The sequence below is a fragment of the Myxocyprinus asiaticus genome, chromosome 43 (assembly GCF_019703515.2).
Source record: "Myxocyprinus asiaticus isolate MX2 ecotype Aquarium Trade chromosome 43, UBuf_Myxa_2, whole genome shotgun sequence".
NCBI lineage: Eukaryota > Metazoa > Chordata > Actinopteri > Cypriniformes > Catostomidae > Myxocyprinus > Myxocyprinus asiaticus.
The window spans coordinates 1197501-1216518 of NC_059386.1; the positions used below are offsets into that span (position 1 = coordinate 1197501).

The 19018-nt window shown below is 42.9% G+C and overlaps 1 protein-coding gene and 1 pseudogene across 1 annotated transcript in view; both read left to right on the forward strand.

Moving 5' to 3' along the window:
* Window positions 1-18368, forward strand: part of LOC127433381 (long-chain fatty acid transport protein 6-like) — a 55538-nt pseudogene extending 37170 nt beyond the window's left edge.
* Window positions 1-19018, forward strand: part of LOC127433385 (uncharacterized) — a 257954-nt gene that overhangs the window by 430 nt on the left and 238506 nt on the right. Inside the window, exon 1 of the mRNA XM_051685250.1 lies at window positions 1-810. This exon is cut by the window's left edge and continues 430 nt beyond it. Coding sequence (XP_051541210.1) covers window positions 1-573 — 573 coding nt within the window. The 3' untranslated portion in view covers window positions 574-810. The remainder of the gene's footprint in view (window positions 811-19018) is intronic.

The window sequence follows — 19018 nt, forward strand, 5'->3', positions numbered from 1 at the left end:
TGTATATATTTCCTGGAGGGAGGGAAGCTCACCTCCGATGATGTGTTTGGCAGTTCGCACCACCCTTTGCAGTGCTTTGCGGTTGTGGGCAGTGCTATTGCTGTACCAGGCGGAGATACAGCCAGTCAGGATGCTCTCCACAGTGCAGGTGTAGAACCGTGTGAGGATGTGGCGGTTCATTCCAAACTTCCTCAGCCGTCTCAGGAAGAAAAGGCGCTGATGAGCCTTCTTCACAACGACTTCAGTGTGGACGGACCATGTGAGTTCCTCAGTGATGTGGACACCCAGGAACTTGAAGCTGCTGACTCTTTCCACTGGTGCTCCATTGATGGTGATTGGACTGTGTTCTCTGTCTTTTCTCCTGAAGTCCACCACAAGCTCCTTTGTCTTACTGACGTTGAGGGAGAGGTTGTGCTCCTGACACCAGTGTGTCAGAGTGTGCACCTCCTCTCTGTAGGCTGTTTCATCATTGTCAGTGATCAGACCTACCACCGTCGTGTCATCAGCAAACTTAATGATGGCATTGGAGTTATGTGTTGCCACACAGTCATGTGTGTACAGGGAATACAGTAGTGGGCTGAGAACACAGCCCTGCGGGGCTCCAGTGTTGAGGGTCAGTGATGAGGAGATGTTGCTGCCTATTCTAACCACCTGGCGTCTGCTTGACAGGAAGTCCAGGATCCAGCTGCACAGCGAGCTGTTTAAGCCCAGAGCCCGGAGTTTCTCATCTAGCTTGGAGGGCACTATGGTGTTGAATGCTGAGCTGTAGTCTACAAACAGCATTCTCACATAAGTGTTCTTTTTTTCCAGGTGGGAGAGAGCAGTGTGTATTGTAGATGCAATGGCATCATCAGTGGAGCGGTTGTTGCGGTAAGCAAACTGCAGCGGGTCAAGATTGAGTGGTAATACAGAGCAGATGTAATCTCTGATTAGTCTCTCAAAACATTTGCTGATGATGGGGGTCAGAGCAACAGGACGCCAGTCATTTAAACAAGTTATTTTCGATTGTTTTGGAACAGGCACAATGGTGGATGTTTTAAAGCATGTGGGGACTACAGACAAAGAGAGGGAAAGGTTGAAAATGTCCGTAAAAACACCAGCCATCTGGTTCGCGCACGCTCTGATGACGCGGCCCGGAATGCCGTCTGGACCCGCGGCTTTGCGGATATTCACCCGTCGGAAGGATCGGGTTACATCCGCTACAGAGACGGAGAGTGAACTAACCTCTGTAGCTTCGGCCGTGAGAGCTCTCTCCGCGAGGGCGGTGTTATTTCCCTCGAAACGAGCATAAAAAGTATTTAGCTCATCCGGTAGAGAGGCAGCGGTGTTCATGGCAGAGTTTTTATGGTAGGGTTAGGGTTAGGGGATAGAATCTATAGTTTGTACAGTATAAAAATCATTATGTCTATGGAGGGTGTGTGTGAGTGTGTGTATATTTCTGTGTGTGTGTGTGTGTGTATATATATTTCTGTGTGAGTGTGTGTGTGTGTGTGTATATATTTTTGTGTGTGTGAGTGTGTGTATATTTCTGTGTGAGTGTGTGTGAGTGTGTGTATATTTCTGTGTGTGTGTGTATATATATTTCTGTGTGTGTGTGTGTATATATTTCTGTGTGTGTGAGTGTGTGTATATTTCTGTGTGTGTGTGTGTGTATTTCTGTGTGTGTGTGTGTGTGTATATATATATATTTCTGTGTGTGTGTGTGTGTGTGTGAGTATATCTCTGTGTGTGTATATATTTTTGTGTGTGTGAGTGTGTGTATGTGTGTGTGTGTGTGTGTGTGTGTGTGTGTGTGTGTGTGAGTATGTGTGTGTGTGTGAGTATGTGTGTGTGTGTGTGTTTGTGTGTGTGTGTGTGTGTGTGTGTGTGTGAGTGAGTGAGTGTGTGTGTTTGTACAGGTTTTTCTATACTTGTGAGGACCAAGTATTGAGAATCAACCCGTTCTGTGAGGTCATTTCTGGTTGTGAGGATCTTTTGGGTGGTCCTCACAAGGGAAATAACCTATTAAATTATGTAATTTCTTTTTTTTTAAATGCAGAAAGTGTTTTGTGAGGGTTAGGTTTAGGGGTAGGGTTAGGGGATAGAATCTATAGTTTATACAGTATAAAAATCATTATGTCTATGGAGGTTCCTCATAAGTATAGCAAAACCAACATTAGTGTGTGTGCGAGTGTGTGTGAATGTGAGTGAGTGAATGTGAGTGTGTGTATGTGGGTATTTATCACTTTGTGGGGACCAAATGTCCCCATAAGGATAGTAAAACCCGAAATTTTGACGTTGTGGGGACATTTTGTCGGTCCCCATGAGGAAAACATCTTATAAATCATACTAAATGATGTTTTTGGAAAATGTAAAAATGCAAAAGGTTTTCTGTGAAGGTTAGGTTTAGGGGTAGGGTTAGGGTTAGGGGATAGAATCTATAGTTCTTTCAGTATAAAAATCATTATGTCTATGGAGTGTCCTCGTAAGGATAGCCGCAACAATGTGTGTGTGTGTGTGTGTGTGTGTGTGTGTGTGTTGCAGCTGATTTTTAAGTATTCTTTGGTGAAGTATGACATGCTCAGAGATGAGCCTGTGAGAGGTGAGAATGGATTCTGCCAACATGTTCAGAAAGGTGAGAACATCTCAAAACAGCATCATTAAATCCCACTTCAAGGCTATCCTGATAAACACATATTTATGCTTCTTACACATATCTGTGGATAGGCTAGTTAATATGTGTGGTGTGACATGCTATACTCCATCTAAAACTATATAAACTGCATTTTAATAATTATTTTGTGATTATTACTATGCATGCAGCTTCTATGACCATATGAATGGAGAGACTAAATGAAATATTTGTAATTAATTCATTTATATATTTTTGTAATTTTTTTCCCATTTTCTCCCAATTTGGAAAGCCCAATTCCCACTACTTAGTAGGTCCTCGTGGTGGCGTGGTTACTCACCTCAATCCGGGTGGTGGAGGACAAGTCTCAGTTGCCTCCGCATCTGAGACCGTCAATCCACGCATCTTGTGACTCGTTGTGCATGATGCTGCGGAGACTCTGCATGTGGAGGCTCATGCTATTCGCTACGATCCATGCATAACTCATCATGCGCCCCATTGAGAGCGAGAACCACTAATCGCGACCACGAGGAGGTTACCCCATGTGACTCTACCCTCCCTACCAACCGGGCCAATTTGGTTGCTTAGGAGACCTGGCTGGAGTCACTCAGCACAACCTGGATTCCAACTCATAACTCCAGGGATGGTAGTCAGCATCAATACTCGCTGAGCTATCCAGGCCCCCACATACACTATATGGCCAAAAGTTTGTGGACACCATATGTGCTTGATGAACATTTTATTTCAAAACCTTAGGCATCAATTTCCCCCTTTGCTGTAATAACAGCCTTCACTCTTTTGGGAAGGCTTTCCACTATACTGAATGTAGTAACATGGCTGCAGGGATTTGCTCTCATTCAGACACAAGGCTATCAGTGAGGTCAGGAACTGATGTTGGTCGATGGGGCCTGACTTACAGTTGCTGTTCCACTTCACCACCAAAGGGGATCAGTGGGGTTCAGGTGTGGGCTTTGTGCAGGCCAGTCAATTTCTTCCACGCCAGACACAGTAAACCATTTCTTTATGGACCTCACTTTGTTCACAGGGGCATTGTCATGCTGGAACAGAAAAGGGCTATCCCCAAACAGTTGCCACAAATATGGAAACACACAAAGCCCAAGCCATTACTTAAAGAAATATTAAGATTGTTCTTTACTGGATTTAATGGAGTAACCAAATTCGTTAATTAGAAGGGGGTGTCCACAAACCTTTGGCCATATAGTGTATTTGTAATTTTTGTAATAAATTTGTTAATATCAATGTTTAAAATTTTGAAATAGGACATCATTTGGACATAAATTGTTTTAGATGTACAATCATCAGGTATGTTATCAGTTATGATTTTGTGTTCTAAAATAATTAACTGAATAAAATTAATTTTCATGAGAAATAGTTTAACTCACATTAGACTCTTTTCCACTATCGGGCTGAACGTTTGAGCACGGTGAGAAATGGTAGCTTTTCCACCTAGGCACGATTCGGCACGGCACGATTAGAAACCGTTCTCTGCCCAGAATTCTCAGCATGGCTAGACAACCGTGCTCAACTGTGCTGGTGGAATGCCTGTATTGATGTCGCTTCTTACGATTGGTCACTTGTCAGTTGCCAAGTTTACTCGTTTTTTCTCTGTAGCTGGCCAAGTGCACTATTTGGGCAAAGTAAACACACTTCTCACGCAGTCCTTAAACTCTTGCGTTACCAAGGTAATGACTGACATATTTCTTATGTACATTCAAAGTCTGTTTTCAGCACCACAGTGGAAAAAAAATCTGTAACCGTGCCGGCTGGCCCGGATCAGCACAGAACAGAATGGTTTCGCAACAAGAACAGTTCAGCCCGATGGTGGAAAAGAGGCTATTGATGCATGTCAACAATCCATTGGGTGAACTATGTATTCCCTGTTCACAGTGCTAATCAGATTAACACCTGCCTTTCAGTCATGTTAATGTGCTCTCACAGTTAGTGTTTCTGAAATGACTTTCTGGCTTGATAAGTCACTTTGCGGGTGCAATTCAGTTCACTTGCATAAACATTGCCCTTTATCTTGCATGTGTTGAAGACACTAAATTGCATATTAATTTAGGAAAACACAGGAAAAATTCCAAGACCTGCAGTTTTGCACATCTGAAAGACAATCCTCAGAACACTATGTTAGTAGATCAGCTCAGACCTTTTTTGTGTATGCTATCAAGTTTGCATGTGTTTTTGTACACAAAAACCTTTAGTAAATCAGGGTCTTTAAGCGTTAGTTCACCCAAAACTCCAAACCCATCTGACTTTCTTTATAATGCAGAACACAAAAGGAGATGTTATGCCGCATGGCAGCCAGTGGTGACTGAGTCTGTCAGTCTCTAACATTCTGCATAACATCTCCTCTTGTGTTCCACATTACAAAGAATGTCATACGAGTTTGGAACAACATGAGGGTGAGTAAAGATAATTTGTCACGCAAGTTTAAGGCAAATGCGTGTTGTGTGTGTATGTATGTTGGTCAGGTGAGACAGGGCTGCTGCTGTCGAAGATCTGCAGTCAGAGTCCGTTCTTCGGTTACGCGGGCAGCAAACAGCTGACGGAGAAGAAGATCCTGAGAGATGTGTTTGTGAAAGGAGACGCTTACTTTAACACTGGAGACCTGATGGCTGAAGACCATGACAACTTCATCTGCTTCAAAGACAGAGTGGGAGACACTTTCAGGTAGAGAGGAGCATCTCACAGGCCTTTTTGTCATGAACATCTCTATGATCATGTGTGTGTGGGGTACAAGAGAGGTGTTGAGTTGAAGCCTGAATCCAGCTCATAAATGAGACTGTGTGACCAACGCAACTTGACCTGACTTGACCCCAACTGGTACTGTCACATTTTATGACCTTATTGCCACCGGGCTCTCTTAGTTCTTACTCCAAATGAAGGAGTGAGCGCAAAATAACCTATATGAGAATTAAAACATGAAATATTTATAAATATAATTGGTAACACTTTACAATAAAGTTTGTAAAAATGTTTACATTGGCCAGTGCATTAGGTATCATGAACTAACAATGAATAAGAATTCTTTAAATCATTTATTAATCTTGATTAGTGCTAATTTGAAAATGTACTATTGTTCATTATTAGTTATATATAAGCTATGGTGAAATGTAACCTAATAATTTATTTAACACGATAGAGCCACAAAACTGACTAGAATCTGGCCTAAAACTGTGTCAGGTCCTGTCTGACAGGGAGAAAATTTATTTTCTGAAATAGTTTTGCATTCCCTCAGAATTATTTGGGGTTCCCATGTTACTTTAGTAAAACTGTAGTAACCATGTTTTGTTTTTTTGTTGTTGTTGCCGGAATGATGATGGTTTTCCTGTATTATTACTATGGTTTTACTACAAATATCATGATTAAAAAACGGTTACTGTATTAAAATCATGGTTAATTTTCGTAAGGTAAAGCGTAGATACAGCTATTGTGACTGAATCCCAAATAATTGCTAGGGAATGCAGACTTTTTCAGAAAATAAATTCCCTTCCTGTACTTTAAGGGGCTCTGTAGTAGCACACCTGTAATATAAGCCCAGCTCTATTCATAAAATAAAGGAATATTTACAACGCAAACACAAATTCAATAAGTTGGCATATTTGGCAGCATTATTTTGTGAACACAAGGGAATTTATTAGGCTTATTTATTATGATTATTATATTATTATTATCTATACATTTATAATTGTCTTTAGTTCTTAATCTGTAGGCTATTAGTAATTTTCCACCTGTTGTGATACTTGTGTGATGGCAAATGGGGCCATTGGAGATGGTTTGCATGCCACTCCCCCGAACATACGGGTATAAAAGGAGCTGGTATGCAATCAATCATTCAGATTTTCTCTTCGGAGCCGAACGGTCATGCTCATTGAGCTGAATACTACTGTTCATTCACCTGCTGGATCTGACGGCGCATTTCAGCGGCTTCTCCCTCCTCTGCACTGGTGCACTGCAGAGAACGCCCCTGGGCGCTTCGGCAGAAAAACTAGAGAGTATATTTTCTGAAAGAGCATTTTTCCTCTCTAAAAGAGTATATATTTCTCTAAAAGAGCGCACACACGGAACGTCTTTTTAAAGACGCGTCTTTTTAAAGATGCTTTTCCGATTGTGTGTTATTCCTGTTTGTGCTCGTTATCTCTCGCCTTCTAATGGTCACAATCACTGTCTTTCGTGTCTGGGCACTGCTCACGCGGAGACAGCGTTCGTGGATGGTCATGTTCTCATTGCGAGAATATGTCCATGGCAACGTTGCGGTCGCGGCTCGCCTTCGTAAGAAAGCGAGCCACCCCAGAGGCTCCCGCCTCGGTCCTTTTACCCACGGGTTTGAGGCCAGCGCGGCTAGCACTGGGGGCGATTTGGGGACCCCAATGGGACCGCCTCTGCCGGGTATCCCCCCGCGGACCTCCCATTCCCCAGCATGCTCGTCTGCCCCGATCGGGTTTCCGGGTGAGTCTGCCGGCTTCGACCTATTATTCGGAGCCCGCGAAAGTTATGAGCTCTCGAGCGCAGCATCGGAGAGTGGGCTCGTCCAGTCGGAAGCCTCAGCTGGGCTCCTCCCTTCGGGGTCGATCGCCCAGTCACAGGCTGACACGGAGATGATGACATGCTTTCCCGGGCAGCCGCGAGCGTCGGTTAGAGTGGATTCACCGCTCTTCCCTGAACCCTCGCAGCTTGGTGATTGGTTCCTGGGCTCGCAGCGCCGCTCAAAGCCACGCCCCGCCCCCGTTCCTTTCTTCCCGGAAGTGCATGAAGAGCTGACAAGGTCGCGGGAGGCACTTTTTACTGCCCGGTCCCGATCTTTTCAGCTTCCCGCCCTCACTACCCTCGATGGTGGGGCAGCCAAGGGTTATTCGGCAATCCCCCAGTGGATAAAGGCGCTCGCGGTGCACCTATGCCCGCAGAGTGCCGCCACCTTGCGCTGGTACCCAAAGCCCCCATCCAAGGCCTGTAGGTTTACGTCATCTCTGACTGCCAAGGCCTACGGTGCCGCTGGACAAGCCGCCTCCACCCCGCACGCCATGGCTCTCCTGCAAGTCCGCCAAGGCGCTAAAGGAACTGCACGAGGGTGGTTCCGCCCCGGGATTGATGCAGGAACTGCGCTCAGCGACCGACCTCGCTCTCCGAGTGACGGAGGTCACGGCGCGGTCTCTCGGGCGGACGATGGCCACACTAGTGGACCAGGAGCGCCACCTTTGGCTCAACCTGGTCAAGATGGGTGAGGCCGACAAGACACGATTCCTTGCTGCCCCCATTTCCTAGGCGGGCCTATTCGGCGATACCGTCGAGGACTTTGCCCAGCAGTTCTCGATGGTAGAGCAGTAGATGGATGCTAGCCGGCATATCCTGCCCCGGCGCGGCTCAAGATCCTGCACCCCGTCTACTCATCGCCAAGGACGTCCCCCTGCATTGACTGCACCGGCTCCGCCGCAGCCCGCCCCTTCAGCCCGGCCCCGGCGTGGAGCCCACCGCAGGAAGCAGATGCCACCCGTCTCGCGGCCGCCCAGAACCCGTGAAAGGCTTCAAAGCACCCTTGAGACGGGCGACCCAGTGACAACGAACCTGCTGCTCTGGAGCTGGTAAGCAGATCTTCATCTTTTTGTTACCTTTTGCACCACGTGGTGTGGCACCTCGAGCTCCGCCCCACCGTGAGGCCCCACCTGCCGGTACATCCGATGACATTGTCCCTTTGGTCCCCCTTGCGCGGAACTTGGACGCATGGCTTGCGCCTTCCAATCCGTCACGAGGGCTGGTCCGGACCGTCTGACTCGGCTGCGCGATTCACTTCGCCGGGCATCCGCCCAGGTTCAGCGGTGTCCACTTCACATTGGTGAAAGACGAAAACGCTGCTACCTTGCGCGGAGATCGCTACCCTCCTACGGAAGGACGCAATAGAACCTGTCCCTCCAGCCGAGATGAAGAAAGGGTTTTACAGCCCCTACTTCATCATACCGAAAAAAGGCGGTGGGTTGCGGCCAATCTTGGACCTACGAGTACTGAACCGGGCTTTACACAGACTCCCGTTCAAGATGCTGACGCATAGCGAGCGTTTGGCATCAAGATTGGTTCACGGCGGTAGACCTGAAGGATGCGTACTTTCATGTCTCGATCCTTCCTCGACACAGACCCTTCCTGCGGTTCGCGTTCGAGGGTCAGGCGTATCAGTACAAAGTCCTCCCTTTCGGCCTGTCCCTGTCTCGCGTCTTTACGAAGATCGCAAAGGCTGCCCTTGCCTTGTTAAGGGAGGTGGGCATTCACATTCTCAACTATCTCGACGACTGGCTAATCTTAGCTCACTCTTGAGACGTGTTATGCGCACACAGGGACCTGGTGCTCTCACACCACAGCTGACTAGGGCTTCGGGTCAACTGGGAAAAGAGCAAGTTCCTCCCGGTTCAGAGCATCTCTTTTCTTGGTTTGGAGTTGGACTCAGTCTCCTTGACCGCGCGCCTTAAGAACGAGCGTGCCCAGTCGGTGCTGGCCTGTTTGAAGGCATTCAAACAGAAAACAGCGGTTCCACTGAAACTTTTTCAGAGGCTCCTGGGGCATATGCCATCCTCGGCGGTGGCCACCCTGCTCGGGTTGATGCACATGAGGCCGCTTCAGCACTGGCTCCAGACTCGAGTCCCGAGACGGGCATGGCGCCACGGGACACACCGCGTGGCCATTACGTCGGTCTGTCACCGTCTTTTCAGCCCTTTGACCGACCTCTCGTTTCTACGAGCAGGTGTTCCCCTAGAACTGGTCCCCAGGCGTGTCGTGGTCATGACAGACGCCTGGCACACAGCTGGCCCCCTGGCATTCGCAAATATGCGTTTCCCCCAGTGAGCCTGCTTGCACAGACCCTGTGCAAGGTCAGGGAGAACGAGGAGCAGGTCATCCTGGTAGCACCCTACTGGCCAGCCCAGACGTGGTGCTCGGACCTCACACTCCTCGTGACAGCTCCCCCCTGGCAAATTCCCCTGAGGAAGGACCTTCTTTCTCAGGGAAGGGGCACCATCCGGCACCTGCGCCCAAACCTCTGGAATCTCCATGTCTGGCCCCTGGACGGGACGCGGAAGACCTAAGCTGTCACCCACCTGCGATGGTAGACACGATCACTCAGGCTAGGGCTCCCTCTACGAGGCGCTTGTATGCCTTTAAGTGGCGTCTGTTCGCCAAGTGGTGTTCTTCCCGTCGGGAAGACCCCCAGAGATGCGCAGTCAGATCAGTGCTTTCCTTCCTGCAAGAGAGGTTGGAAGGGAGGCTGTCCCCTTCCACTTTGAAGGTGTACATTGCTGCCATAGCAGCACACCACGACGCAGTCGACGGTAAGTCCTTAGGGAAGCACAACCTGATCATCAGGTTCCTAAGAGGTGCCAGGAGGCTGAATCCCTCCAGGCCGCGCCTTGTTCCCTCATCGGACCTCTGTAGTTCTTCAGGGTCTACAGAGAGCCCCCTCTGAGCCTTTGCAGTCAGCCGAGCTTAAGGCACTCTCCTTGAAGACTGCCTTCCTGACTGCGCTCACTTCCATCAAGAGGGTAGGTGTCACAACATTACAAATTTTGATGTGAGGCAAAAAAGTATTTGAAAATCAGACAAAAAGACAAAGATACAAGCCTGTGTGCTTCACATCTTTAATGACGTAATGAGCTACAACCCCATGAAGCATTGTGAATGATGTAATAGAAATAAAAACAGATGGAATAATATAATCTATTGATTTAAAGTTATTAATTAAAAGTATTGAAATAATATATTACTTTCTAAAATAATCAGATATATACTGATATATATATATATATATATATAAAAAGTAGTTTGGGAGTTTAGGGAGAGTGACTCGATTGCATTATTCACAGTGCATAATGGGAGGGGGCCGTCGCTGCAGAGCTCTTTTGCCCGATTCTCTGATTGGTGGATCTTTCTCTTCAGGATCATGGGTAATGTTCTACACCAGGAATTCCATTATTGAACATGATTTTGTTTTAATGGAGTTGAAATAACATTGACTGATTAATGGCTTCAACAGAAGCATATAACATCAATGATCAACCTCGGAGCTCATGTTAGGTGTGTAGTTTTTATTTTTTACTTGTTTATTAGGTGTTACTAGTTACAAATCAAAAAGGGAAATGGAAAATACACACAGCAGTCACGCTCGGGTCTCAGGAGGTTAAAGGTTTATAAGTTATCATTAAAAATCAACATCCTATGGAGAAAATGAATATGATTTTTACTACTGGAACTGTTGTGCTCTACACTGTAAGCACTAAGCAGTTTATTTGTATTATTAGATTTGATTTGGAGTGTCTGGAGAGCTGCTTATATTCTCTGATAGATTATTGATCACTCATTAATTGACATTAAATTGCTCAAATCTATTAGATTACTTAAGTACAGTATATCATTTCTACAAATTTGCTTGGATTACTTTGCTCTCTAATTTATATAGGCAAGCCATACGTTTTAGAAGTAGACAAAAGACACATGGGGAAATTTATTAACCAAGTATGAATTGTGCCTGTGGATAGCGCTGCTTTTTTTCACATGCCATCTGTGTTGTTTTAGCACCGGATTCTGTAAAGAAATAATGCAAATCATGGGTCCGTTTGTGCACAATACGTGACTAGGCAAATGTATAAAGGGGTGTAAGGCCATATATACACAGAAAAGCACATTAACATTCAGTTCATTTAAACATTAAATTAAGTGTGTGTACAGTATATGTGGGAAAAAAATTAATCCATTTAAAATAATCTCCATTAGGATGTTTCATATGTTCCCTCTGAGAACAAATATGTCCCCTACATATGTGATATTGATTTCATTTCATATTTCATTTTAGTTTGGAAAACATGCAACTTTAATACGTTTAATACGTGTTAAGCACCTGACAGTTAAAATACATGCAAATTTTCATGTAGCCCACAGTGTCAGCAGTTTATTGTTACCTGTGCCTGGTTAAGATGGATTGTAGGTGGTTTGTGAATGAGATGCAGTGTTTTGTTCTTAAATATCGTGCACTTAAGTGATGCACATGTATTGGACTGCAGCTGATGTCCTCGTGACAGAGTCTGTTTTCTGAGTCATGATTGCTCTTGCAAAAGTAAACAGGAAGTTGAAATGCAACCGTGTTTGTGTCCTACAGGAAATGAGGGTCGTGCAGGAATGGCTGCAATGATCGTGAGAGATGAGTGCACATTTGATGGGAAGAAACTGTTTGATCACGTCCTGAGAGAACTGCCTATATATGCTCGACCACTCTTCATTAGACTGCGTGTGTGTGTGTGTGAGTGTGTGTATATTTCTGTGTGTGTGTGTGTGTGTGTATTTCTGTGTGTGTGAGTGTGTGTATATTTCTGTGTGTGTGTGTGAGTGTGTGTTTGTGTGTGTGTGTGTGTGTGTGTGTGTGTGTGTGTGTGTGTGTGTGTGTGTGTGTGTGTGTGTGTGTGTGTGTGTGTGTGTGTACAGGTTTTTCTATACTTGTGAGGACCAAGTATTGAGAATCAACCTGTTCTGTGAGGATATTTCTGGTTGTGAGGATCTTTTGGGTGGTCCTCACAAGGGAAATAACATATTAAATTATGTTTTTTTTTTTTTTAAATGCAGAAAGTTTTTTGTGAGGGTTAGGTTTAGGGGTAGGGTTAGGGTTAGGGGATAGAATCTATAGTTTGTAGAGTATAAAAATCATTATGTCTAGGGAGGGTGTGTGTGTGTGTGTGTGAGTGTGTGTGAGTGTGTGTGTGTGTGTGTGTGTGTGTGTGTGTGTGTGTGTGTGTGTGAGTGTGTGTGTGTGTATGTACAGGTTTTGCTATACTTGTGAGGACCAAGTATTGAGAATCAACCTGTTCTGTGAGGACATTTCTGGTTGTGAGGATCTTTTGGGTGGTCCTCACAAGGGAAATAACATATTAAATTATGTTTTATTGAAAATGTAAAAATGCAAAAAGGTTTCTGTGAGGGTTAGGTTTAGGGGTAGGGTTAGGGTTAGGGGATAGAATCTATAGTTTGTACAATATAAAAATCATTATGTCTATGGAGGGTCCTCATAACTATAGCAAAACCAACATAAGTGTGTGTGTGACTGTGTGTGTGTGTGTGTGTGTGTGTGTGTGTGTGTGTGTGTGAGTGAGTGTACACGTGTGCACACGCTTGTGTGTGCACGTGTGCGTGTGACTGTACACGCATGTGTGACTGTGTGTGTGTATGAGTGTGTGTGACTGTGTGTGTGTGTATGTCTGACTGTGTGTTTGTGAGACTGTGTGTGTGTGTGTGTGTGTGTGTGTGTGTGTGAGAGAGAGACTGTGTGTGTGAGTGTGACTGTGTATGTGTGTGAGTGTGTGTGTATGACTGACTGTGTTTGTGAGACTGTGTGTGTGTGTGAGAGAGAGAGACTGTGTGTGTGTGTGTGTGTGAGTGTGTGTTTGTGTGTGTGTGAGTGACTGTGTGTAAGTGACTGTGTGAGTGTACACACGTGTGTGTGTGTGTGTAGGCGTGTGTGTAGGCGCGTGTAGGCGCGTGTGTGTGCACGTGTGTGTGTGTACATAGCTATTGTTTGGAGATAACTCTGTCCGTATTGTTTGGTGCTAAATCTGACAAAGCCTAGAAACAGTTCTATTCCTAAAACTAGTAAGTAAATGAAAAACAAAATTTAATAGTGAAAATAAAATGACTATTTCAAATATAAAATGATTAAACTGAATCTGAAAACAAGGTAAATCTACATTTTTGCTAATGGATTAAAGATTTAAAGGATTTCTAAAGATGCAATGCCACTAACCTGGTAAACTTTGTGAATTGCAGTGGCTAGTTCTTCCTCAGAAGTGCTTATTGTAGCTGTGTGGGAACTTTCTTGCTGGACGTGCACACTGACTCACACAAGTTGTGAAGAAGGCAGCTCGTCAGATTTGAGCTTGTGACTGAGACTGACATTTTGTTTTTTAAAATAATAGCTTGCAGTATACATGTATGTAGTGTTGACATAAGCAGTATACAGTACAATTCAGTGCATTATCAAACACAGAATGTTAAAGTAATGTCATAGGTCTTTGAGGTTAATATTATGATTAATTTTATCATTATTGATTTATATTTTGGTTTCATAGGCTACGTTGCGCATAAGTATAACAGACCAGTTCGTGCATCATGACACTTTGATGTGGACGATTTAATGACATTTTTATTAAGTATTATGTATTTATTATCTATATGTAAAAGCTGGATGGTAAAAAGCCTAATAGAAATAATGAAAAGGTGTTTAATTATTTAGTAGACAAAAAAGTGTATCAGTGGCAACATTCAAAATAATTTTTGTTGTATTTGTGCACTGTTTTGCTTTACACTACCCTTTGGGGCCAATTACAATAAATGTGTTTTTGCTGTTTTTCAGTTGTTTTCTTATGTAAATATGCACTAGACAGGATATCTTTGACTGGTGCACCCCATCTCGTGCAGGGGTGCCACATATTGTAGAACCACATTAAAAATAACTTAAAAAAACATGTCTCACACTTGCATTCTGCTCTATTCATGGCACTTTGTCTAGCTTGTTTTTTTGTGCATTCGGTGTGAATGTATCGCAAGCCCTTTTGACATTTAATCACGTGCAGGATATAAATTATAGATGTCAACAAGTTTTCAGTAGTAAAAATGCTCATTTTTTATATCAGTAATTAGGTTTGCACTAGTAAAAACATTAATTCATGATATCAAAAATTACATTATTACTCGCAGAAATACATGTTCTTGATGTCAAAAAATGGAATTTCAACTAGTAAAGACTGTAATTCTGTGCATTCACACAGATATCTGTAATTAATTCCTTACTAGTTAAATTCAAATTTCACAAATCAGCATATTTCACTTAAAATCACTTATTTCTTGTAAAAACAATAATTTTTTTATATCAATATGGTAATCACATACCCCCGAGTCTTGCCTGTAGGCAAGGCCTTAATTACCTTGCCAAGCTCCTCAAAGGTTATCTCAGAATCAAGAGAATTTGTTTGCTCAGTCATCAGTGGAATTATAGTAATCAAGATAGAATTCTTTAAAAGCATTATTAATATCAATGGCCGAGGTAAATATTTCACCACCAGCAGATTTCACTGAGGGAATGGTATCTAGCCAGGAGTTTTCCTGCCTTGTCCCCCGACTCAAAGTATGACTGTCTTGCCCTGAATAGCCAAAACTCCACCTTCCTCAACTAAATAGTATTATATCTGTATTTCAGTCGGGTCAATTCTCTGAGGCCATAAGATGACATTCAGTGCTTCAGCTCTGCCTCGGCACTTTTAATATTCCCTTCCAAATACACGAGTTCTTGTGCTTTGGATTTTTTGGTGAATGAGGCATACTGTATGATCCGGCCCCTAAGAACCACCTTAAGTGCCTCCCAAGCCACACCTACAGAGGATACTGAGGACCAGTTGGTCTCCATATAAACACTGATTTCAGCCTTTAACATTTGTTGGAATTCAGGATTTTGCAAAAGGGATACATTAAAGCACCAACTATATGATTTCCTTTTCTCCATATGTGGCAACACCTCTAAACTCACCAGGGCGTGATCTGAGACTAAGATGTTTCCAATTGAGCAATCAACAACAGATGAAATGAGAGATTTTGATATTTTTAAAAAAATCTATTCTAAAATAAATCTTATGATGAAAAAAATGTATAGTCCCTACCAGATGGGTTCATAAGTCTCCAAATATCTGTAAGACCAAGATTTTTACACATCCTGTGAAGCGTCAGTGTTGCTCTAGGGGGCATGCACACTTTTACTTCACTAAGATCAAGGACTGAGTCCATCAAAAGATTAAATTCTCCTCCCAATATTATATCATGAGGGGTGCCAGCGGCTTGCAATATCCCTTCAGGATCTATAAAAAAGCCCTGATCATCAACGTTAGGTGCGTAAATATTAGCCAAAATCAGACTTTGCCCCTGAATTTCGGCTAAAACAATAATGACTCTCCCTAATTTATCTTTAATCTGTTTGAGACATTTGAATTGTAGATGTTTATTTATCAATATAATGACTCCCCTGCTCTTACTTGAGCCAACACTAAAGAAAACATGACCACCCCATATCTTCCCAAATTTTTCAGATTCCTGCGGAGAAAGATGCATTTCTTGAAGAATGATGTAAGAGTTTCTTGTATTCCTTGAATCGATCATGTTTCTCTCTTGTCGAATTCGCAAAGTCTGGGAACAAGAAAATGCTGTGGTTCTTCCAAGAAAGCCTTCCTTTACTCCTCACCTCACATAACACAAGATCTTTATCGGATGATCTCAGAAATTTAGCCAGAATTGATCAGGGCTTGTCTCCCTCAGTGGATCACCGAGCCGGAAACCTGTGAGCTCACTCAATTTCCAGCTTATGGCCTGTTATGTCGAGCATACTTGGAAAGAGCCCATCCAGGAATTTCACCATATCCTGACCCTCTTCAGCCTCAGGAATTCCAACAATACGGATGTTATTCCACCAGCTACGGTTCTCCAAGTCCTCCAACTTCTCCCAGACACTCTCCAAATCCACCTTGGTCGCTAGCGGGTTAGCAGATAATTCCCTCTCTGATGACTCCAGATAATTGATCCATTCTCAACATCCCCTACTCTTGTAACGATCTCAGTAAATTTCACCTCCATGGCAGTGATCGATCGATGTATTACAGCAAGATTCTCCAAGTCAGCAACGACCTTCATCAGCATTGCCGACATGTTCAACATTTCTCGCTGAATTTCCTGCATTTCTTCAGCCAAATCGACTCCCTGTCTCGGGGCCTGCTCGGGGGTGTAAGTGTCTTTTAATGTCTCCAGAGCCCGAGGACTTTGAATTCTTTGACATATTGTCCTCCTAGAACAGTTATGGAATAGAGTGTATCGAATCTCACTGGTTTATGACATTAATAGTGTTAAAACTAGCAAAGTGCGCAGAGATCACCGTTTAAACATGTCAGTCCTCGCATGGCGTCCATGTTCCTCACAAATATCCATTTCTGATATCAACAATTGAATTACAACTTATAAACATGCAAATGTTTGATATTTTATATTTTGATCATTTGGATTATGTAAAGCAAAAATGTTAATTTCAGAAATTTATAATGTTATTACAACAAAAAACATGTTACGATATATCTTTTATTGCTCATCAATTTATTGAAATCTGAAATACCAAATCTGCTGAAATACATTTATAGGTATAACAAATTAGCATTTTTACTTGTTGTAATTTAATTGTTGATTTTCAGAATGGATATTTGTACTATGGTAGTAACTGTATTTATTAATATAAAAAATGATCATTTTTTACTAATAAGAAGTACACAGCTGATATGTGAAATTGGGTATTCCCATGAATAATAATGTCATTTTTAAATCAAGAATTATCTATTTAGTGTAAACCTTATCACTGATATCAGAAATTGCACAATTAAATGTCAGAAGGTCTTGCGATAGTGAACGCCCCTTTTTCTGTTTTTAATCCAACGTCTTTAAGTGATGACAAAGTTGAGCACATGAAACATTCAGGAATGAAGCATTGGCTCAACAAGAATTCACTTTTTTTATTTATTTTTCATTGACCTATTTTTTATATCATAATGTGCATCAGCCCCTTCTAGTGGCCAAACTGATCCTGTTTACATCCTTTTTACCCTTTAAATCTCATGAGCTGCGTTGACAGTGCTGCATACGGTATCTCTCTGATGGAGACATCTGTGTTAGATCTCTTGAACAGTGCTTCCCCCTTCTGTTTAAAAGACCACAATGATTTAAACAATATATGTGCCCAAACTGTGTCATTATTTCCATGCTCAAATATGCATTTGATTCTACATCTGTGTGTAGGAGTGTATGGAGATGACCAGCACGTTCAAGCAGCAGAAGTTTGGTCTGGTGAAGAGTGGCTTCAACCCTTCCATCATCACGGATCCGCTCTTCTTCCTGGATTACACACAAAATTGTTACATTCCTCTGACCAGCTGCATCTATGACAGTATACAGAATGGTCAGATGAAACTCTAGCCCTTAAAACAACACTCTGAGTGACATCAGTGCTCGTTTGTACTGCTGTATATTTGATCAGCGTCCAGTGTCAATTATTCATCACTCAAGTCTGTGGGAGCTACACACCATGTTATTTAGTCAATGGATAATTAATACATAGAAAAGAGGGTATTAATCTGAGTCTAGATGAACAAACTGCTTTCGACCCTGCAGCCATGTGGTTTTAGTAGTGCAGTAATGTTAAAGTGGAAATGAATGTGTGTGGGCTATGAAGGAAATTGCGCTTTTAGATTTGGTGATAGTGAAAATGGCGGTAACTGTTATTTGTTTGTTATGAAGTGTACTTTCACTCTAATGCTGTAACTTCACACAACGCAACTCGATTCCAGTCAAAAATGAAAATTCTGTCATTATTTACTCACCCTCATGTTGTTCCAAACTACTTCAGTGGAACACTAAAGGTCAAATGAAGGTGAATGGTGACTGAGGCTGTCATTCTGTCTCGCATCTCCTTTTGTATTCCACAGAAGAAGGAAATATGGGTTATTCGGGTTTGGAACAACATCCTTCTCTGTGTAAATCACAGAATTTTCAACTATCCCTTGAACTGCGTCATAAGAATTAACAGAGATTTTCATCTTTACAATGGATTTCAAAACTAAATTCTGGACACGTAACATCATGACGTCTTCCTACTGCTCATTTTTTACGCCAATCATTCTATAAGCTGTACTGATCAGACCAGTGAATTATTTCAATGAATGTGTTGATGTGTAATATTGTCATTATTTGTAATAGATACACAGCTGAATATTTCAACAGCACAGACTGAATCTGACTGCCACTGTTACAGTGTACAGTATACAGGTGCAGCTCAATAAATTAGAATGTCGTGGAAAAGTTCATTTATTTCAGTAATTCAACTCAAATTGTGAAACTGGTGTATTAAATAAATTCAATGCACACAGACTGAAGTAGTTTAAGTCTTTGGTTCTTTTAATTGTGATGATTTTGGCTCACATTTAACAAAAACCCACCAATTCACTATCTCAAAAAATTAGAATACATCATAAGACCAATAAAAAAAACATTTTTAGTGAATTGTTGGCCTTCTGGAAAGTATGTTAATTTACTGTATATGTACTCAATACTTGGTAGGGGCTCCTTTTTGCTTTAATTACTGCCTCAATTCGGCGTGGCATGGAGGTGATCAGTTTGTGGCACTGCTGAGGTGGTATGGAAGCCCAGGTTTCTTTGACAGTGGCCTTCAGCTCATCTGCATTTTTTGGTCTCTTGTTTCTCATTTTCCTCTTGACAATACCCCATAGATTCTCTATGGGGTTCAGGTCTGGTGAGTTTGCTGGCCAGTCAAGCACACCAACACCA